This window comes from Quercus robur, chromosome 7 (assembly GCF_932294415.1).
Source record: "Quercus robur chromosome 7, dhQueRobu3.1, whole genome shotgun sequence".
Taxonomy (NCBI): domain Eukaryota; kingdom Viridiplantae; phylum Streptophyta; class Magnoliopsida; order Fagales; family Fagaceae; genus Quercus; species Quercus robur.
The window spans coordinates 37,317,633-37,335,522 of NC_065540.1; the positions used below are offsets into that span (position 1 = coordinate 37,317,633).

The 17,890-nt window shown below is 35.0% G+C and overlaps 1 protein-coding gene across 9 annotated transcripts; it reads right to left on the bottom strand.

Annotated features, from left to right (window-relative positions):
- Window positions 1–532: 532 nt before the first annotated feature.
- On the bottom strand, window positions 533–16,837 carry LOC126693290 (calmodulin-interacting protein 111). 9 transcript variants are annotated; one of them, XR_007645274.1, is made up of 13 exons: window positions 16,580–16,837; window positions 15,661–15,976; window positions 15,407–15,562; window positions 13,160–14,031; window positions 8,359–8,563; window positions 5,904–6,111; window positions 4,181–4,659; window positions 3,467–3,893; window positions 3,198–3,278; window positions 2,889–3,079; window positions 2,649–2,812; window positions 1,327–1,397; window positions 533–1,025 (listed from the first exon to the last, which is right to left on the bottom strand). XR_007645274.1 is itself a non-coding variant. In XM_050389209.1 (12 exons), exons 2-11 carry the CDS (start codon window positions 15,952–15,954, stop codon window positions 2,669–2,671), a joined length of 3,057 nt encoding a protein of 1,018 aa, XP_050245166.1. In that variant the 5' UTR covers window positions 15,955–15,976; window positions 16,580–16,837; the 3' UTR covers window positions 533–1,397; window positions 2,649–2,668. The 9 variants fall into 9 exon arrangements, 5 of the variants coding, with proteins under 5 accessions (XP_050245166.1, XP_050245165.1, XP_050245163.1 ...); XR_007645273.1 differs by having other exon boundaries at window positions 2,636–2,812; XR_007645271.1 differs by having other exon boundaries at window positions 2,626–2,812.
- Window positions 16,838–17,890: the final 1,053 nt, after the last annotated feature.

Consider the following 17,890-nt stretch of genomic DNA (forward strand, 5'->3'; position numbering starts at 1 on the left):
AATTCAACTGTTCTATAGATTGATTAATTATTAAACATAAAGGGTACAAAAAATAATATATAATTTAATATATATATATATATTTATATATATATATATATATAACAGCTTTTATTGAAGTGCGGTTGTAACTTAAAGCCAAACTTATATTAAAACTTCAGCCATATTAATTATGTAGTTATGACTATTTTGTTGATAAATCTGGTCATTTTTCTTCTGTTAACATCATAACAATGAAGGAAAGTAATCCAACTGTTCTGAGATCTCTACTCAATATACATATAGAATAGCCGCAATTTTTTTTTTTTTTTTTTTATCCCCCGCTCTTTCCGTTAAATTAATCTATACTTTCAAGTTTCAAGGCCCATCATAAAAGTGGCTCGGAAAAAACAAGAAAAAAGGACCCAATTATAAAAAGGTCTATCTCAAATAAATTGAAACGAAAGGATAAAAAGATATGAAGAGGAGTCGTGATCTATGAAATTAATAATAAAAAATAAGTGAAAGGATAAAAAGATACGAAGAGGGGTCATCATCAATTCACTTGTCCAACCCATTTTACCAACTTGTAAAAAATCAAAATTCAACCACAAAAATTTCTACATGAGATCATTGAGATGCAGGCCAAAATTTAGATATTTAGATCATGCAATACTAAAAAAAATCCTAGTCTGAGGAAGCTATAATGTGCTTTTGGCCAACCTTGGCTAAACCGAACCTGCGTCAACCCTCCATTTTCAGTCATCATGGTTTCCACAGCAGGTCAAATGCCATAGTGATGAGCTCACAAGTTTCTCCTGTGTACTTATGTAGTAGAAATTGCAATACCCAGAAAAGTAGAAATGCTTGTACATGAGTCATGACTAAAAGACAGTTCTTAGGATGGACAAAGAAGCTTGTCCCCACATCCCACGGGCTGCCCCCTTAGTCTTTAATCACAACTTTCAAATGCAACCTATAACTCACTGTTGCAAAATATCATCTGCCAATGTCTGAGGCCCACCAGAAAGGATCATTTGCTTTATCTGTTATTGGAGCTCAGATTGGTAAACATGGAAGGCAAAAAAAAAAAAACAAAAAAACACTGCACTCAGAGTTCCATGTTCACCATTTACAAGAGTCCAACCCCATCAAAATATGGTGGTTCTGTTTGACATTCTTTTTGAATCCCAAACACAAGGAACTCCGAGTCTTATCTGCCTCAAAAACCATATTTAAATCAGACAAGGTGTAGTCTTCTCTTCTTGAAGGGTTTATGTAAATGACATGCTGTGATGAAATGGAGATGAAGATAGTAGAAAGTTGCATCAAAATTGGGCTACATACTTGCAGACTTTGAGAGTAAAAGGACTGTTGGGAATTGATAAAGAAAGAAGGCAACAGATTTTATGTAGTTCCTGCTTCATCAAAGTTAAAGAAAAAGAAAGAAAATGATCAATTAATTTATCATTCAAATAAGATGAAAATTTAAACATAGCCACAACAGAAGATTTATTATAAGTGAAGAAAATGTCTGCATTTAGAGAGAGAGAGAGATAACCATAAAATGTAACAAATTACAGAAGAAAATTTTAACAAAAAGAAGGTAAATGATGCAAATCAGATATAAATCTTAATCAGAATCTTTTCATTTTTCTTTTGAAGAACAATCAATCAATGTAACGTTACCAGAGGAAATAATTGCAAACTGAACTGCCCTTCAAAAAATTATTATAATACCTTATTATCTTTATTCTCAAACTAACAAGAACAAATAAATATTCGTTTGGAATACAATGATGACTGATAAGTCTCAACCCCATGAAGCATCAATTTCCGTCATACACATGGTGAAGTCTGCTTGGCATTCACACTGTTAGAATAATAAATTATTAAATTCACATTTTACTGAGAACTAAATCTTTTGGGACAAGTGGTAGCTTATCATGGTATTAAGATCAGGTGGCCCTAAGTTTGAATCTTGGTTCCACACTATCTCCCATTTAAAAAGTTAAAAATCCCACGTGTTGGATACTTATTAAGGGAGTATGGACCCATGTGTGAGAAGGGTGTTAAAATAATGGTTAAATGATTAAACTCATCATTTTCTAATGGCTTAAGCTTTTAGAAAAAGTATTAGTTTATCAGACACATTACAAGACTTGGATTAAACGTGCAACGGACATATCACATGCAAATGCAGGGGTGAAGATATAAAGAAGGTGATAAGACACTGATAAAGGAATATTTATCTTTTACGGACATAGGTATACGATTATTCTTCATCTAGAATATTATGATCATAACCTATAATAAACAATAATCCTTAAAACTAATTTGATAAGGGTCACTATTTGTCTGTAACATGTCAAGAAAAATAGAAAACTAATAATAGTATTTCTATTTTCTACTAGCTAATTTAACTCTATAAATGCAGATCAAGGTGAGCAGGGGGAGACAATGAAGCTTAGACCTATATTTACATGAATAAGCATTAAGCTTAATGTTTCATAAAATAGGGTGTAGGGTACATGAGAGAGAGTGAGTGCATCTCAATTAAGAAGCAGTATTCAATTCCACTTACTGACCAAAATAACAATATTTAAACAGTAAAAAAAATGAAATAGCATGAGATGAAATGTTTACAGATGGGAACCAGTTAGATTTACTAGGGTGCGCTGCTGAAATCCTAATTCATTCTGTTGCTAGAATGAACAAGCCTTTGGAATTTTCCTGATAACTCCTCATAAGACTGAATTTCTGATGGCTGTACTTGTTTAATGGCAGTCTTTAAATGTTCCATTGTTATTTCAGAAGCATTAAGGCACTCCTGCTTGAAAAAGAAATGTCAATTAGTCAACAAGTTCAAAACACAAAGCCACCTAGTAATGAAATGAACTCAAAGAAACCTCAATAGCTGCAACAGCTGCCTCTCGGCAGATCAAAGATATATCAGCCCCAGTGAAGCCTTCCGTGAGACTGGCCAGCTCATTTATGCTGATGTCAGCACTGCAAGGAATTTTGCGCAAGTGGATGCGGAATATCTCTTCTCGGTCAGTCTTATTTGGAGGTCCTACATATAGCAGCCGATCAAAGCGTCCTGTCCAAAATTTCATCAATTGTTAGGAATGTTACCAACTTTCTGAAAAGGGGAATAGTAAGATAATGGTAACTACTCAACACCTGGTGTGTGTGTGTGAGAGAGAGAGAGAGAGAACCTGGTCTTAAAAGGGCAGGATCAATCTTGTCCGGTCGATTTGTAGCAGCAATAACAGTAACATCAACTCTTTGATGCAAACCTGAATTCAGCAAAATATTTATCTATGAGATAGAGAGAGCATGGTTTAATCTCAAAAAAGATTCAAAATAAATCTCCCAAATTTTAGGTACTTTCATATAAGCTAAAATGAAATACTGTGTAAAGCAAATGCCATATGGAAAGAAAGCTTCTATTGGCGTAATTAATACTAAAAAAATTATCACTAACCATCAAGTTCAACTAGAAGTTGACTCATAACCCTATCAGAGACTGAAATCCCATCACTTTCCTTCCCACGGATAACAGCAAGACCGTCAATTTCATCAAAAAATATAATTGATGGGGCATTGGCCCTTGCCTTTGCAAATAGTGATCTTACAGCCTTCTCAGATTCACCAACCCATTTGCTGAAAAGTTCTGGACCCTTCACTGCAAGGAAATTCAGGCCTGCTTCAGAAGCTACTGCACGTGCCATGAGGGTTTTGCTGCAACCTGGAGGACCAAACATCAAGACCCCTGTTGGGGGACGAGTCCCAATGCGCTTGAATGCATCCTGGTGTTTTTGAGGCCATTCCACTGCTTCCATTAATTGATTTTTAACCTCACTTTGGCCACCAACATCTTCCCAATTAACCTTTGGAACCTCAAGTATTACCTGGGAAGAAAAAATAACAAGATCAGAGTTGATAAATTAGATATTTAGATCAACTAATATATTCTTGTCTGTAAAAGTTTTCAAAAAACTTTCTGCCACAATTACAATTTATAACGTTTCAATTTATTATATGTGAGGCAGTGAAGTATGCAATAAGGGGTAAATAAGAACAGTTGTGGGAATTGGACTCCTCAAACTGTAGCAATCACTTAGCTATCATGATTAATATGTGACTGAGATCTAGTATCTTAACTCAAACTGATCATATTTTTACTTTTCCAACATACCTCCCGCATGGCACTGGGCCTCACTTTCATCCTAGCCCGTTCAAAATCTTCAAAAGTTACTCTTAACCTACATTCTTCATCAATGCCATCCATTATATTATCCAGAATTTTTGGAATGGTACCCTTCAAGCAAAAGGATGGTTGAATATCTGAGGATACACCTGAATTTGAAACAGAGGAATCTGCATAATCCCTTGAAATATTTCTTGTATCTTCTAAGCAATCAGATCTTTCAAGTATACCACCGGACCAACCTTCACATAAGGTACTGGAGTGCAAATCATGACATGAATGTTTAAACTTGACATAACGCCTAAGACAAACCAAGGCCGCCTCATTGCAAAGGGCAGCTAGGTCAGCACCCACAAAACCATGTGTGACTGTAGCAAGGTGTTGAACTTGGATGTCTAATAGAGAGTGTTGCATTTCACTGAGAAGAGTAACCAATATATCCAACCGCTGCTTGGGAGACGGCACACCTACATATGAGTTTTAGTGGAAAACGTAGTTAATATCACATCCAGTGAAATGCTACAAACTCTATCTCATCAAGTATTTAAGTAAGTCAGGTGGACAACTACTCCAAGTTCATCCACGGTATTAGTAAACATTTAGTGCTCTTATAACAAATGTGCATTCCTAACACACAACTTTCCAAAATATATTTATTATCTAGTAATTATTTAGTTCAGCTCCAGCTCAATAATTTATTCATCTTATTTTCGCTTTAAACTTTGGGTCAAATAACGCTCACTCACACATGCACAGAGGCAGTACAACTACATTTGTTTCATTTTTAATTTTGTGACCAACAGCATACTTGTACATCTTAGAATGTCCATTGGACCACTTCATGTAGAAAGTTAAGCCTATACCTAAAAAAAAAAAGTAGAAAGTTAAGCCTATTAATGTACTCATAATTCAATGTCATGGATAATTCGACATTGATTCCACATTTCTATTCTTGAAGTTTGAAGGAAAATACTCATAAAATGTATTTAGTGTGACTTCTTCAGATTTACCTAGAAGCATTGCCAAGAAGATTAACTTCATTCCAGATATGGAAATACACATAAGTTTTAAGCACCTCCCTTTTGCAAATTTCAGAGAAATATTATTAGTTTTGTCTGATCCTATAATATGACACTATCTTGGAGGCATATTTAAGAATAGTGGGACAACTTATTTTTCATTGACTTGTTTTGCTTTTAAATTAAGCTTGGTAAAATACAATTGTAACTAGAAAAAGTGAGGCTTTAAAAAGTTATACATAAACTGGTAGTAAAAATAAGCTTATCCAAATACATATGGACTTACAGAGTCATTAAGGCATATCAATAAAAGGAATTCAATTTATTAAGAAGAAATGTGACATTAATGATTGCAGTCATGACGCATGACAATGTACACAGAAGCATTACCACACAGGGAATCAGGTTGTTTTCAAACTTTCAGATTTCATGAGGCCATCCTTAGTACACTAAAAAACGTTTCCTACTTACACATAGATTATGGATAGTGTTACTCAATAGTCATGAGGAGGCGGCTAGAATAAAAGACACAACAGATGTATGGCATAAACAGCTCAACAGTATCCTTTTTATCTTTTTGGTCATAAGTTTGATAATACTGGACAGTGTGAATCATGCGAAATCTTAACCAGAACAAATTCAGTAAGATTCCTAAGATAACATAACATATTCACAAATAAATTTCATTATACCTATTTCAATTTCTCTGTCAAGTCTGCCAGGTCGTCTCAGAGCAGGCTCAATACTATCAGGCCTATTGGTTGCAGCAATAATAATCAGTCCATCAGTTCTGTTAATCCCATCCATCAAATTTAACAATGTAGCAACCATTCTTTGAGACAGCTCTTCACCTCCTTCTTTCCGAGCTGGGGCAATGGCATCCAACTCATCGATAAATACCTGTAATAAGAAACCACTAGTTACCCATCTAAAACGCAGAGTCAACTAAGCAAGAATAAATCACACTCAAAGGAAAATTTTTATAATTTTGATTATATTTGGTAGACTTTATATACAGTTTTTTTTTTTTCCCTTTCTTTCTTTAATTTCTAGAAATGTGTATTTAGAATGTAAACACAATATATTGGTATTCAGCACTACCATGAAATGTCTAAAATCATTTTATTTTCATCAATTTCCACAATACGCTGAAGATTTTAATTTGTATAATGGTTCAGCCATGAATATCTCCACCTTAATACTGTTTACACAGTTTGCATTTCCAATATATCAGTGAGTCAATCGTTACAGTTCCTATGATGTGTCAACAGCCTTAATTCAGATTTTTTCAATTAATTAAAATATTCCAAGGGTCAAGACTTTTTTTTTTTTTTTGAATTACTAATTTGGTCCTCCAACTATTGGAAAAAGTTCAATTGGGTCCCTCAACTATTAATTGTGTGAATTCCATCCTTGGTCTCCTCTCCGTTAAGATTAATAGTTAAGGGAGGGATCCAAGGCAGTCTAAAGAAAACAGCAAGCATACATGACCCTTAGAAGATTACATTCTGAAGTTTAACAATCAAGAAAATCCAAAAGAGATAAAGAAGGAAGACTACCCAGGACAGTCATCTCTTCATTTATTTATTTTTTTGATAAATAAGTAATGTAATTTATTGAATATCAAATATAATTTATGTTCACAATGATGAACACAAAGTGTCAAATAAGTACAGAAGCCTTAAAAGGAAAATCTAAGAGCAACTTGAAAATCTAAAATAGAACACAGAGTGAAACCCCAAACCCAGGACCAATCAAAAATGGTACAAGCAAACAAAGTTTTCAATTGATCCAATGAGCTCTCCATGTCTTCAAAAGTGCATCTATTCTGCTCCTTCCAAATAAGCCGCATCAAAAATGCCGGCACCATGTTCAAAGAAAGCTCAGCTCCATCAAACTCCCAACCATTTCATACTCTCCACATAATCTAAATAATGAAAAGCAGGACATCACTCCAAATCATACTATTATTATGATGGCCAGAGGACCCTCTCCAACAACAAAGCATATCAATTGACTTTTTAGGCATCACTCAAATAACCCAAAGAACAGGAAATTTAACGACCATAACTAAAGCAACCTTTTGAAGCACCTAAACACACCAAACAGACTTCCAAGGAAGTTTGCAGCAAACCTTTACAAATGGCTGAACATCAAACCTGCCACTGTGGTTAAGTCTCCAAACATCCCATCCCCTCCGCCAGAAGGAATATTGTATAGAGCAGCTAAAAAAACGAATCTACCAGCTCTAATTTCCAATCTTAAAAAGCATGAATAAAAGATTCTACCAACACATCATTGTGCACTACAATTAAGAACAAATCAGGAAAATATCCTTTAATGAAGCCTCTACAGTCCACACCACACATCATGCCAAAAGCAAACTCTTCACCATTCCCTACCCAACCTTACAAATCCTAAAAACCACTCCCAGCTATTTCTAGTACTCATACTTTTCCATAAGTTGCATCCATGGAACCTTATCACCATCTTAGTAGTTCACTGATTAAATGATTTCTTTTCATTCCAATAGCCTGTCTCCAAAGTTGCTTCCTCTCCTCTGTCTACTTCCATAACCATTTCCCTAACAAAGCTCAAAGGAAGAGCTCAACTTCTCCCAAAACTCCACACTTGATACGGCTACAAACCACATTCCAATCCACAAAATAAAATTTAAGCTCCTCACCAATCCCACTCCACAGTATTCTTTCTATATCTTTCCCACTGTCAAAATGTTTTTCTGTTTCTTTTTTCTTTTAAGTGCAATTTTTTTTTGAGAATTCCTAGAGCAATAATGTAGTCTAGGCAAGTTATAGAAGGATGAGTCAGAACTTACAGTCAACATTTCCATTATTGCCTTGAAGAAACACAAAACTGCTCTTAGGCTATAGTTCTATGATCCATCAAATTAGAGTTCACTGCAGATAAAATGCCTGTGGTTAAAATGTATGCTACTACAACATAAATAACACAAAACTGTACTCCATGTGAAATTGATATGTTCTAAACTTAATTGTTTTAGTGCTTCAAATCCCTAACTTCAACACTGTGTCCATCAGTACTTCAACCACAGAACAGCAATAATCCCTTAAAATAAGTTGCAGAATTGAAAGAGAAATTAGACATTTTGGAGTAAAGAAATCTAACCACTGCAGGTGCTGCTTGGCATGCTGACTCAAAAACTTCGTGCAAAGCTTTCTCACTTTCTCCATAAAACTGACTCACAATTTCAGGTCCATTCACACAGAAAAGTTCAACACCGGCATCTTGGGCACAAAGTTGGGCCAAAGTAGTCTTTCCAGTGCCAGGAGGACCATGCAGAAGCACTCCCTTTGTAGTTCGTAAACCGAAACTAAAATAGTTACATCAATTATCAACATCTAATGTTGAATATGTGGACCATAAAAACAGCTACATTATGTATTTAATTGAAGGAAGACAATAACTTCAAATCTTACATTGAGTAGTTTATAGCTAGAGGTAGACAATCAGAAATAATTATAGAAATGGGTAGGGGCAGTCTATTCAATCCTGTGCAGTGTATTGATTCACTTATCTACTGGAAAAAACAATTACTTATACAACTAATCACAAGGTTGACCAAAGTTCAGCTAAATTTGCTACATTGATATTTCTAACATGGATCCAGGTTAAGATCTGAAAAGAGGTTAAAAAAGAGTTTGATACAAGCACATCTTATGCCCTTTGATACTTAGATGATTAACACGACATACCAAATAAGACAAGATTACAACATGACTAACTTGAACATCATCAACACATGATTATCATGGGCAAGGGAATGATCAAGATAGTGGAGCTGGACTTCTATCTGCAATTTAAAAATAATGCTTCACGGGACAGCAAAGCTTGTTATTAGTTATTACGTTGCTGGGGAGATTCACTTTAATTCAAAGTGACCCAAGAGCCAATCTCAGACATGGAATTAGCATGACTTCTGAGAATTAAATGGACAAAAAACACTGAAAAGTCCAACAGGCAGAAACATCAAGATCTACTTTAATACTTTTACTTCCATGTCTCATATAGCACCAACAATTATCTAGAATCTTATCAAAGGGCAAAACTTAGGTACAGTACCTTAGGTACAGTACCTTAGGTTCCCCACTTAAAATTTTGACATCTGTCCAATTTAACAGACCAGGCAAACGGCGTTACAATTAAATTTTTTTTTTTTTTTTCCTTCTTCCTTCTTTTTCCCGTACCCACAACTTAAAATCTCCAGTTTTCTCTGTAACCAAACAGGAAAGATCAAAAAATAAAAGCAGATCTACTGGGTTTCAAACCAAAAAACACACACAGGAGAGAGAGATCTAAAAGCGGGGAAAGGGGGTGAGGCTCAGATTGGGGCAGAGGCAGAGGACGAAGGGACAGTGAGCGGTGGAGTGCGAGTGGTGGTGGTGGTGGTGAGAAACCTCGCCGTGAGCGTAGTCACTGAGGGCGGCGCCGGTGTTCTTGAGATACGTGGCGTAAGAAGAGTGCGCGGCGGCGAAGGCGTTGCGCGCAGAAACTGCCTCTTTCATGTAGAGCTTTCGATCTTTGCATCGAGACACGACTTCTTCATTCTTGATCTTGGACTGACTACCTTCTGGTTTTTTTTTCTCTCTTTCTTCTCTGAATTTCAGACACGCATAGAGCAGAGAGAGCAAAAACCCAAATTCGATTGGGTTTAGAAATGGGGATTGGGATGAAAACTTGGAAGAATCAAAGACGTAAAAGACAGATTAGTAGAAGTAAACACATATACACACACCGAGAGAGAGAGAAAGAATCATAGATTAGAAAAGAAAGAAAGAAAGGAAACAGGTACACGCATACACAGTGCACACACCGAGAGAGAGGTATGAGATATTTTTTCTTTCTTTTTTTGTTCTTTTTTTAACGCCGTTTGTCTGGTCTGTTAAATTTGACAGATGTCAAAAATTTAAGTGGGGAACCTAAGGTACTGTACATAAGGTACTGTACCTAAGTTTTGCCCCTTATCAAACAAGTCACATCAAAGAATCATACAGAAATTAGGTTTTGAAAATTTGAATCATGGACAACTGCATTGTCCAAAGTTCTCTCTCTCTCTCTCTCTCTCTCTCTCTCTCTCTCTCTCTAGCATAAGGAAAGAAAAGGAGGGACTTTACTACAGGCAGTGTACTTTTGGTCCCTTTAAGAACTACAAGTTAACATATAGAGAATCTGAAAATATCTAATAACAAATGAGAAGAAGGTATTCTGCCCTCTGTTGATATCCCCTTGAAAAAGGCACTCAAAAACAACCATTCAGCCTATTAAAAGGAAGCTAAGACCTTCAAACATTCTTTTGATCTTCTTGCACCAAAACATCCACATATGGCATAATGGCACTACATTCCAAACCTTTCTACTACTTTGCCTGCCTTACACACCCAGTTCCAGCAATGGAATAGTCAATCACTCTCTTAAGCATATAACCTATTTGACACCAAAGAACAAAAATACTAGAAACCTCGTATATCTTGCAACTGGACAAATAAAAAGAATTTTGACAAATGCAACTGTCCAAGTAAAATCTCTCTTGCATTTTCCAAAGTCTTAATTGAATGCAATACAAATAGCCATGAATAAAACAAGTAATACACGTTTTTTACCATAATCAATTATTATGATTTAAACAATCTCAGAACAGTGAACCCCAGCCTTTCAAACTCTTATCTGATTTAGAATGGTTCCAATTTCTCTTGTAAGGGTGAATTTGAATTGATTTGAACATTTTAAAATATGCAACTGAGATGAGAAACTTATTGAAGTTTTATTTATTTATTTTTTTAATTTTTTATATGTAAGAAAAAGTTATGAAAGTTTGAGAGGGAGGATTGAAAGAAAAGAGAATGAAGAAAAAGAGGCCCTCTAAGGCACCCTTATAATCCAATTAATGAAAGAGTAATGCATCCACCCACATGGTAACACACACAAAAACCCAAATAGAAGGCACTGGTGCACTCAAAAAAATATCGATAAAGACCTCAGAAATTTTCCTTCTCACGTATTACATTTCTATGGAGTATCAAACAGCACAGCTGCCTTCTCAATATTAAATTTAGCTGACACTTAAGATTAAAAAGTATCTAAATATCCTTGATTGATTCATCAAGCTTCAAAAATTTATGGTTGGGAAGATCCATGGTAATAAAGTTCAAAGAAAGGCTTTTAAACAAGCACATGATGACCTTGGATGATAACCATACTTACAATGAACATTAAAGAATTTTTTTTTTAAATAATTCAATTATAACAATTGGGGGGGCAGGGGGAGAGGATTTGAACTCTCCATTGGCAACACTAAGAGATACCAGTTGAATTACAAGACTCTTGGCAACATTAAAGAAACTTTCTAACTACTTTTACATATTAAATTATCCTTTTTTTTTTTTTAAGTAACAAAAGTTCATTGATCAAAAAAAGGAAATACCCAGTTACAACGACGGTGTATTTGAGTAGCAATAAATCAAACACTTAAATTACAAAGCTCTAACATATCTAATAAGTTAGATCAAGGAAAAGAGTTAAAAGCAATACCCCAGTCAAGAAGAGAGTGAAAAGTTAAAAGCAATACTTTAATCAAGAAGCAGTACTCCAATCAAATTCCACACCATTGTCCATAACTCAAAAGCTACAGGACAATGAAGAAGGAAATGATCCACCAACTCCCCACTCCTTTTGCAAATATAGCACCAATCCACAATAGTAACACCTCTATTCCATAAGTTGTCAATAATCAAAATCTTTCTTAAGGTTGCAGTCCAAGAAAAGAAAGCTACCCTCGAAGGAACATTTGAACGCTACACAGGCTTCCACGGAAAAAGAATGCCAAGAGTTGAGGAAAGGGAGTACATATTAAATTATCTACCTATAAAATATATTGATAATAAACAAATAATATTTGCTTAACAAAGCCTTATTGCAACTTCTGGACGATGCCATGACCCACTTTTGCCTCCTTTTTTTTTTTTTTTGGATAAGTGACCCACTTTTGCCTCCTTTTTTTTTTTTTTGGATAAGTGACCCACTTTTGCCATTCAGCTCTCCCTAAGTCCATTTGTTGATCAAATCTAGGCCATCATGGTGTTTTCTGTTTGAAACCACAATTTTGCAGTAAACTAATTCTCCATAGACCAGTGTTTCAAATTTAAGTTAGGTGTTGTTCCAACTGTTTGTTACTTTTCATTTTGAGTTTCAGAACTAAAATGTTAACAAGTATAATAATTAGGAGTGCTTCAGTGTTGGAAATAAGCATAATAATGAGTCCTTATGTTTTGGCAACATTGAAGTAAGAAACGAAAAATCCTGTACAACAACTAGTATATGTCAACAGCAGAAGTAATGAGAATTCAGTTCTTTGCAACAAAGGAGAAGGCATCCAATGTGTAGAAGACAGACAAACATACACAGAAAAATTTCTGATATTTCACTCCATATGTTGTTCATTGAAATATGTATGTCAAGAATCAAGATAAACTTGTAGATGCCTGTATACTTTGAATAAATTCTTGATATTTCCCATGCATTGGTTTCCAGATTTAACTGGGATTGGCAGACTGGCTAAGTTGATGCATCTTTATTTGCAAGTATGGAGAAGAAGCATACTACTAGACCTACATGCATGTATAGTTGTTTGACATGAGTGCTTAACAACTTTACTGATTACTATAAAACCTTACTTAATTTGTAATGTTATTTTATTATAAAATGTACCGTCTACACAATTGAATATGTCCTGTCAATCCATCTATAGAAAACTTTTCTTTAAGTCAATCAATCAAAAAGCAAATTTTCAGCCAAAAAAAAATTGCAAAGAAGATCCAAAGCTCCAGAAGTATAGTAGTACGACATCAAAAGGAAAAAAGTAAACACTACAAATTTGAACAAGTAAACAAGAAAAGTATTTTATATGACATACCTCAATAAAGTGGCTTTCACTGATGAGGAAATTATTATATCTTTCAAAATTGCATATTCTTTTGAAAGACCACCCAATTTCAAAGAACTTTCTACCACCCTAGCTTTAACATCCTTATATTCAAGTTCAACACCTGAAATAGAAGTTTCAGACACCGCAGTTGATGGTGAATACAAACAGACTTTTGTATCACGGTTTATCACAAAAGCATGGTCCACTAGTTCAGGAGTGTCAGGGGGCAAATGACATTTCTCTTTTATGAGATCATGACTGCTACTCTTTGCTGACAAATCTTTAGCACCTATCACGCGAAATATGTAAACTTTTGAAAGTATTGGGATGGATACAAAATTTCCGCATAGTAGATTACGAGAATACAACCACGTAGTAGCACATGTCTGAAGAAGTTTCTTAGCACTTTCATCCCCCATTACATCACTAATGTCAAATGAATCAATATATGAACTGTTTGGGTTTGGTAAATGTGATACTGGATCTCCACATATTGATGAGGTTGAGAGACTAGGACTAGAAGAGCTAAATTTTGACTGATACAATGGAGTCTTAGGAGATGAAACCATTCCAATTTCTAATGTATTACGATTCTTTTCAGCTGGGAAGTTCAAGGAAGACAACATATTACTTCTCACTGTTGATCTATTCTGCGAAAGAGCTTGCTCTAGATACAATTCCTTGCAATTGTAAACAGAAAAACACTGAACTCCGTTGCTATTTGGTTCATCAAGTCCATTTACAATACCATGTGGTGGAAGTTGACTTTGTATAGGATAAACAAACACAACACTGCCTGAAGTGGGACAGCCCATGGTGTGGGAAAGGTTTGAAGACAATCTCACTTCATTCTTGAAAACCTGGAAAAGATAAAAAAAATGAAGGGGGGGAAAAAGTCTAAGTAATAAGATAGACCCCAATCTGTGACACACACACACACACACATACATGATAGATTAGACCCCAAGCTCTGTTTAATATAATGTATCCAAATCTCCAAGAACTAAATAGATGAAAAATTACACACACCATCAACTTCAAAATTCAAAAATAAACCCAGACAAATAAACTCATAAATTCATGACATAGGAAGTATGACATAACATATTCTTTAAAATTTTACTATTTGTGTCTCTTTATATTTTGGAAGATGCTTTGGACCATATTCCAATAGTCCATTCTATTTCCAGAAGGCAAGAACCATTATGGGCCATATCATACTTCTAATTTTTCAAATTATAACAGAATCAAGCCAAAGTTCCCTTCCAGAAACTTTCAGAGAAGCAGCCCTGAAAAACAGCAATCAGGCTTTTCAGGTGATACTCTCCTCATTTTAAACATTTCCACAAATACACAAATGACTTTAATCTTCTCAATGCCACAACAGTTAAACAAAATAACATTAATTTCTCCAAACTTTATCCTGTTACTCAGAATTTTTTTTTGATAAATAATAGAACTTCATTGAATAAAAATAATCAAATACAAAGAGCCAAAGCACAGAGGATGTGTGCTGAGGAAAACATGAAAACACCCGATGCTGTTGTCCACCCAAGAAAAGTATGGAAAAAAGGCAGCTTCAAGTCTTGAATTGAGCTTTCAGTTACTTCAAAAATCCAAGCATTCCTCTCCCACTAAATACCCACACTAGGAAATGAAGGATCATTTTACTCAGAATTTCTATTTATTTTTTGATGAGTAATAATGCTCCATTCAACAAAAAATGAAAAAAACAAAAATCCCTTAGTACACAGGCAGTATGCTAAGGGGAAAACAATATATTTTGTTACTCAGAATATAACCTGCATTATATCCTTGACAAAGGCTTTTGATACTAAAACCCATAATTCCTACCTCCCAAAGGCTTCACCCATCTTTTGATGAACCAAATTAAAACTATTATAAATTACTAGAGCAAAACAATTTGATAATCAGGTTGTGAAAATTCCGATTGCAGGAATGACATTGTAGATTCAATGATCCAGTTCAACCAATACAAGAATCAAAAACCTGATACATTTAACAAGGGCATGATAGAAGTGAAACAAATCAAGCAATCAATCTTACAAAGTTATTTAAGTGGAATACCAGCAATCTAGAGTATCTGAAACAAGAACATTTAAGCACAATAATACTAAATGTTCCCTACATTATTCCTATCCATCAATGCATTTACTTCCCTTTTTTTTTTCTTTAGTAATCAAAACAGGAAGTGAACTGAATTGCCTTTCAAACCTTGCTAGAAGGAAAAACTGTTGCAAGAGCAAAGTAGCTCCCCGCTTTGTTTGCCATTTTCTCTTCAGTGTCAACCCCAAAATACGCTGCACATTCATCTGCTAATGAGCAAAGTGGGAAGCTAGATGGAAATTTCTTCCTTGAAGCAAGTGACACCTGACAACAATATTAAGATAAAGCAATAAAACCAAAAAAGGTTACAATAATTATGCAATCATAAGTCACATATTCCATTTTACAAAACGGAGCATTACCGATACAAGGGAACCAGGGGCAAGCGAAGACGCAACCATGGAAGGTTCTGAGAGCCAAATTTTACAGCCTCTGGACTCACGCTCAACTTCAATAACTTTGCCAATGAAAGTGGATTTTCCAATCAATGCAGGGTATTTGGTGGAAGCCTCATCAAAAGACCACACAAGATTCTCTTCACTAACTTCAAAATTGGGAGAAGGTATCAATGATGGTGTCCGAGGAGATGCTGCAGACTGGTCACCATTCAGCAGCCTCGACTGTGCCTTTGAATTCTTCTTGGTTTTTGAAGGCATTTCTCCCACTACAAGCTCTAAACTTCCAAAACCAATAAACAACAATATTTCAGGTCCGAACACCGTAACACATACACAGCCTATTTGGCTATGAGCATTTTTATCAATTTTACAACTCAGAATTAAACAATACAGTACCAGTTCCCAGATTTTGAAACACTAATAATAAAGGGATAGACCCAAAATCAATAAAAAGCGATTTCATAGTACCATTTTATCAAAAGGGTGGTGGAATATCTACTTCAATTTCACAAATACTCTCTAAACTTCCAAAAGCAAAAAACAACAATATGTCAGGTCTCCTAACACGTACAGAATTGCTTTTCAATTTTGCAATTCATACTTAAACAATAAAGTGTAAAACCCAGTTCCCAGATTTTAAAACACTATAACAATAAAGAGAGAAGCCCAAAAATCAAGAAAAATGGTCTCATAGTGACATTTTATCAAATGGGTGGCAGACTCTATCAACTTCAATTTCACATAGAAACTTCAACAACACGTAACAATATAGCTTTTTCTTTTCTTTCTTTCTGTCTTTAACGTTTTCAGAGACAACCAAAGCGACGGTTAAACATGAAACAAAATAAAAGGAAGAGAGAATTGGTGGGGCTTTGTTACTCACTTCTCTCTCGCTGCTGGGTGCTCTACAGTCTACAGTCTACGCAAACGCAAGAGAGGAGAGGGCTAGAGAAGTTTTCGTCACTATCCAATGCTCCGTGACGGCGGCCGCCGTCGTCGTCGTCGAGAGAGCACGCGGTGAATTGGGCGGCGTGCTGCTACGTCTTTGTCTCTCGATCGACTGCTGGATGATTTTTTTTTTCTTTTTTTTTGTTTTTGTTTCGGCTTTTTTTTTTTTTTGCTGTTGCTGGATGATTGTGTATATAGAAAAAGCAACTTCTTATGCTAAAATAGATGAGAAATTTTAGACAAATTAACGTGAATGTTCTAAATATTTCTAAAGGGTTTATAAAAAAAAACACGTTTTTAATGGAGATGTTTATGATTCAAATCTCCTCTTTTAGTATTAATTTCTTTAAAAAAAAAAAACCTAAATTTTGTGTAACAAATTTTACTGAAATCAATTTTATCGAACACCATGAACCACAACAAATACAAAAACAAAAAAAGACACTTACACCCTACAAGTATAAATGCTCAATGGAGATATTTATGGTTCAAATCTCCCTCCTCTAGTATTAATTTCTTAAAAAAAAAAAAAAAAAAAAAAAAAAAAACCTAAACTTTGTGTAACAAATTTTACTGAAATCAATTTAATCGAACACCATGAACCACAACAAATACAAAAACAAAAAAAGACACTTACACCCCACAGGAGATTCTAGCCTTTTGCCCTTAATTTTTAAAAAATTTAGCAATATGCCCCTATTTCGAAACTATATAGGGATATGCCCCTGTTTTGATACTCGATTACCTTAAAATCGAGTTTCAATGAAATACTCGATTCGTAGAAAATCGAGTTATTCCGAATAAAACTAAAAAAAAAAAAAAAAAGCATGGAACTCGATTTTAGGGAAGTCGAGTTCCAAAACGCCGCTATAGGGCTTTAAAACGTCACTATAGGGCTTAAAAACGTCACTATAGAGCCTAAAAACACCACTATAGGGCACCCAGAACAGAGGGATTACACTTATAAAATTTTTTTGCATAAAAACGCCGCTATAGGGCTTAAAAACGCCACTATAGGGCACCCTGAATATGGGCCAATCACACCTATAAAAAAATTTGCAGGAAAACGCCGCTATAGGGCTTTAAAACGTCACTATAGGGCTTAAAAACGCTACTATAGGGCTCCCTGAATATAGGGCAATCACACTTATAAAATTTTTTTTTTGCATGGAACTCGATTTCCTGAAACTCGAGTTCCATGGAATTTTTTTTTTTTTTTTTAAGTTTGATCGGGCATAACTCGATT

What these genes read in the sequence shown, in the direction of transcription:
- LOC126693290 (XM_050389209.1), bottom strand. Translation starts at nt 15,954, where the DNA reads ATGCCTTCAAAAACCAAGAAGAATTCAAAGGCACAGTCGAGGCTGCTG. An exon ending in CAGTTTTTCCTTCTAGCAAG is followed by an intron (nt 14,032 to 15,406) that starts GTTTGAAAGGCA and finishes TATCTTTTCCAG; the next exon opens with GTTTTCAAGAATGAAGTGAG. An exon ending in TGACAGAGAAATTGAAATAG is followed by an intron (nt 4,660 to 5,903) that starts GTATAATGAAAT and finishes ACTCATATGTAG; the next exon opens with GTGTGCCGTCTCCCAAGCAG.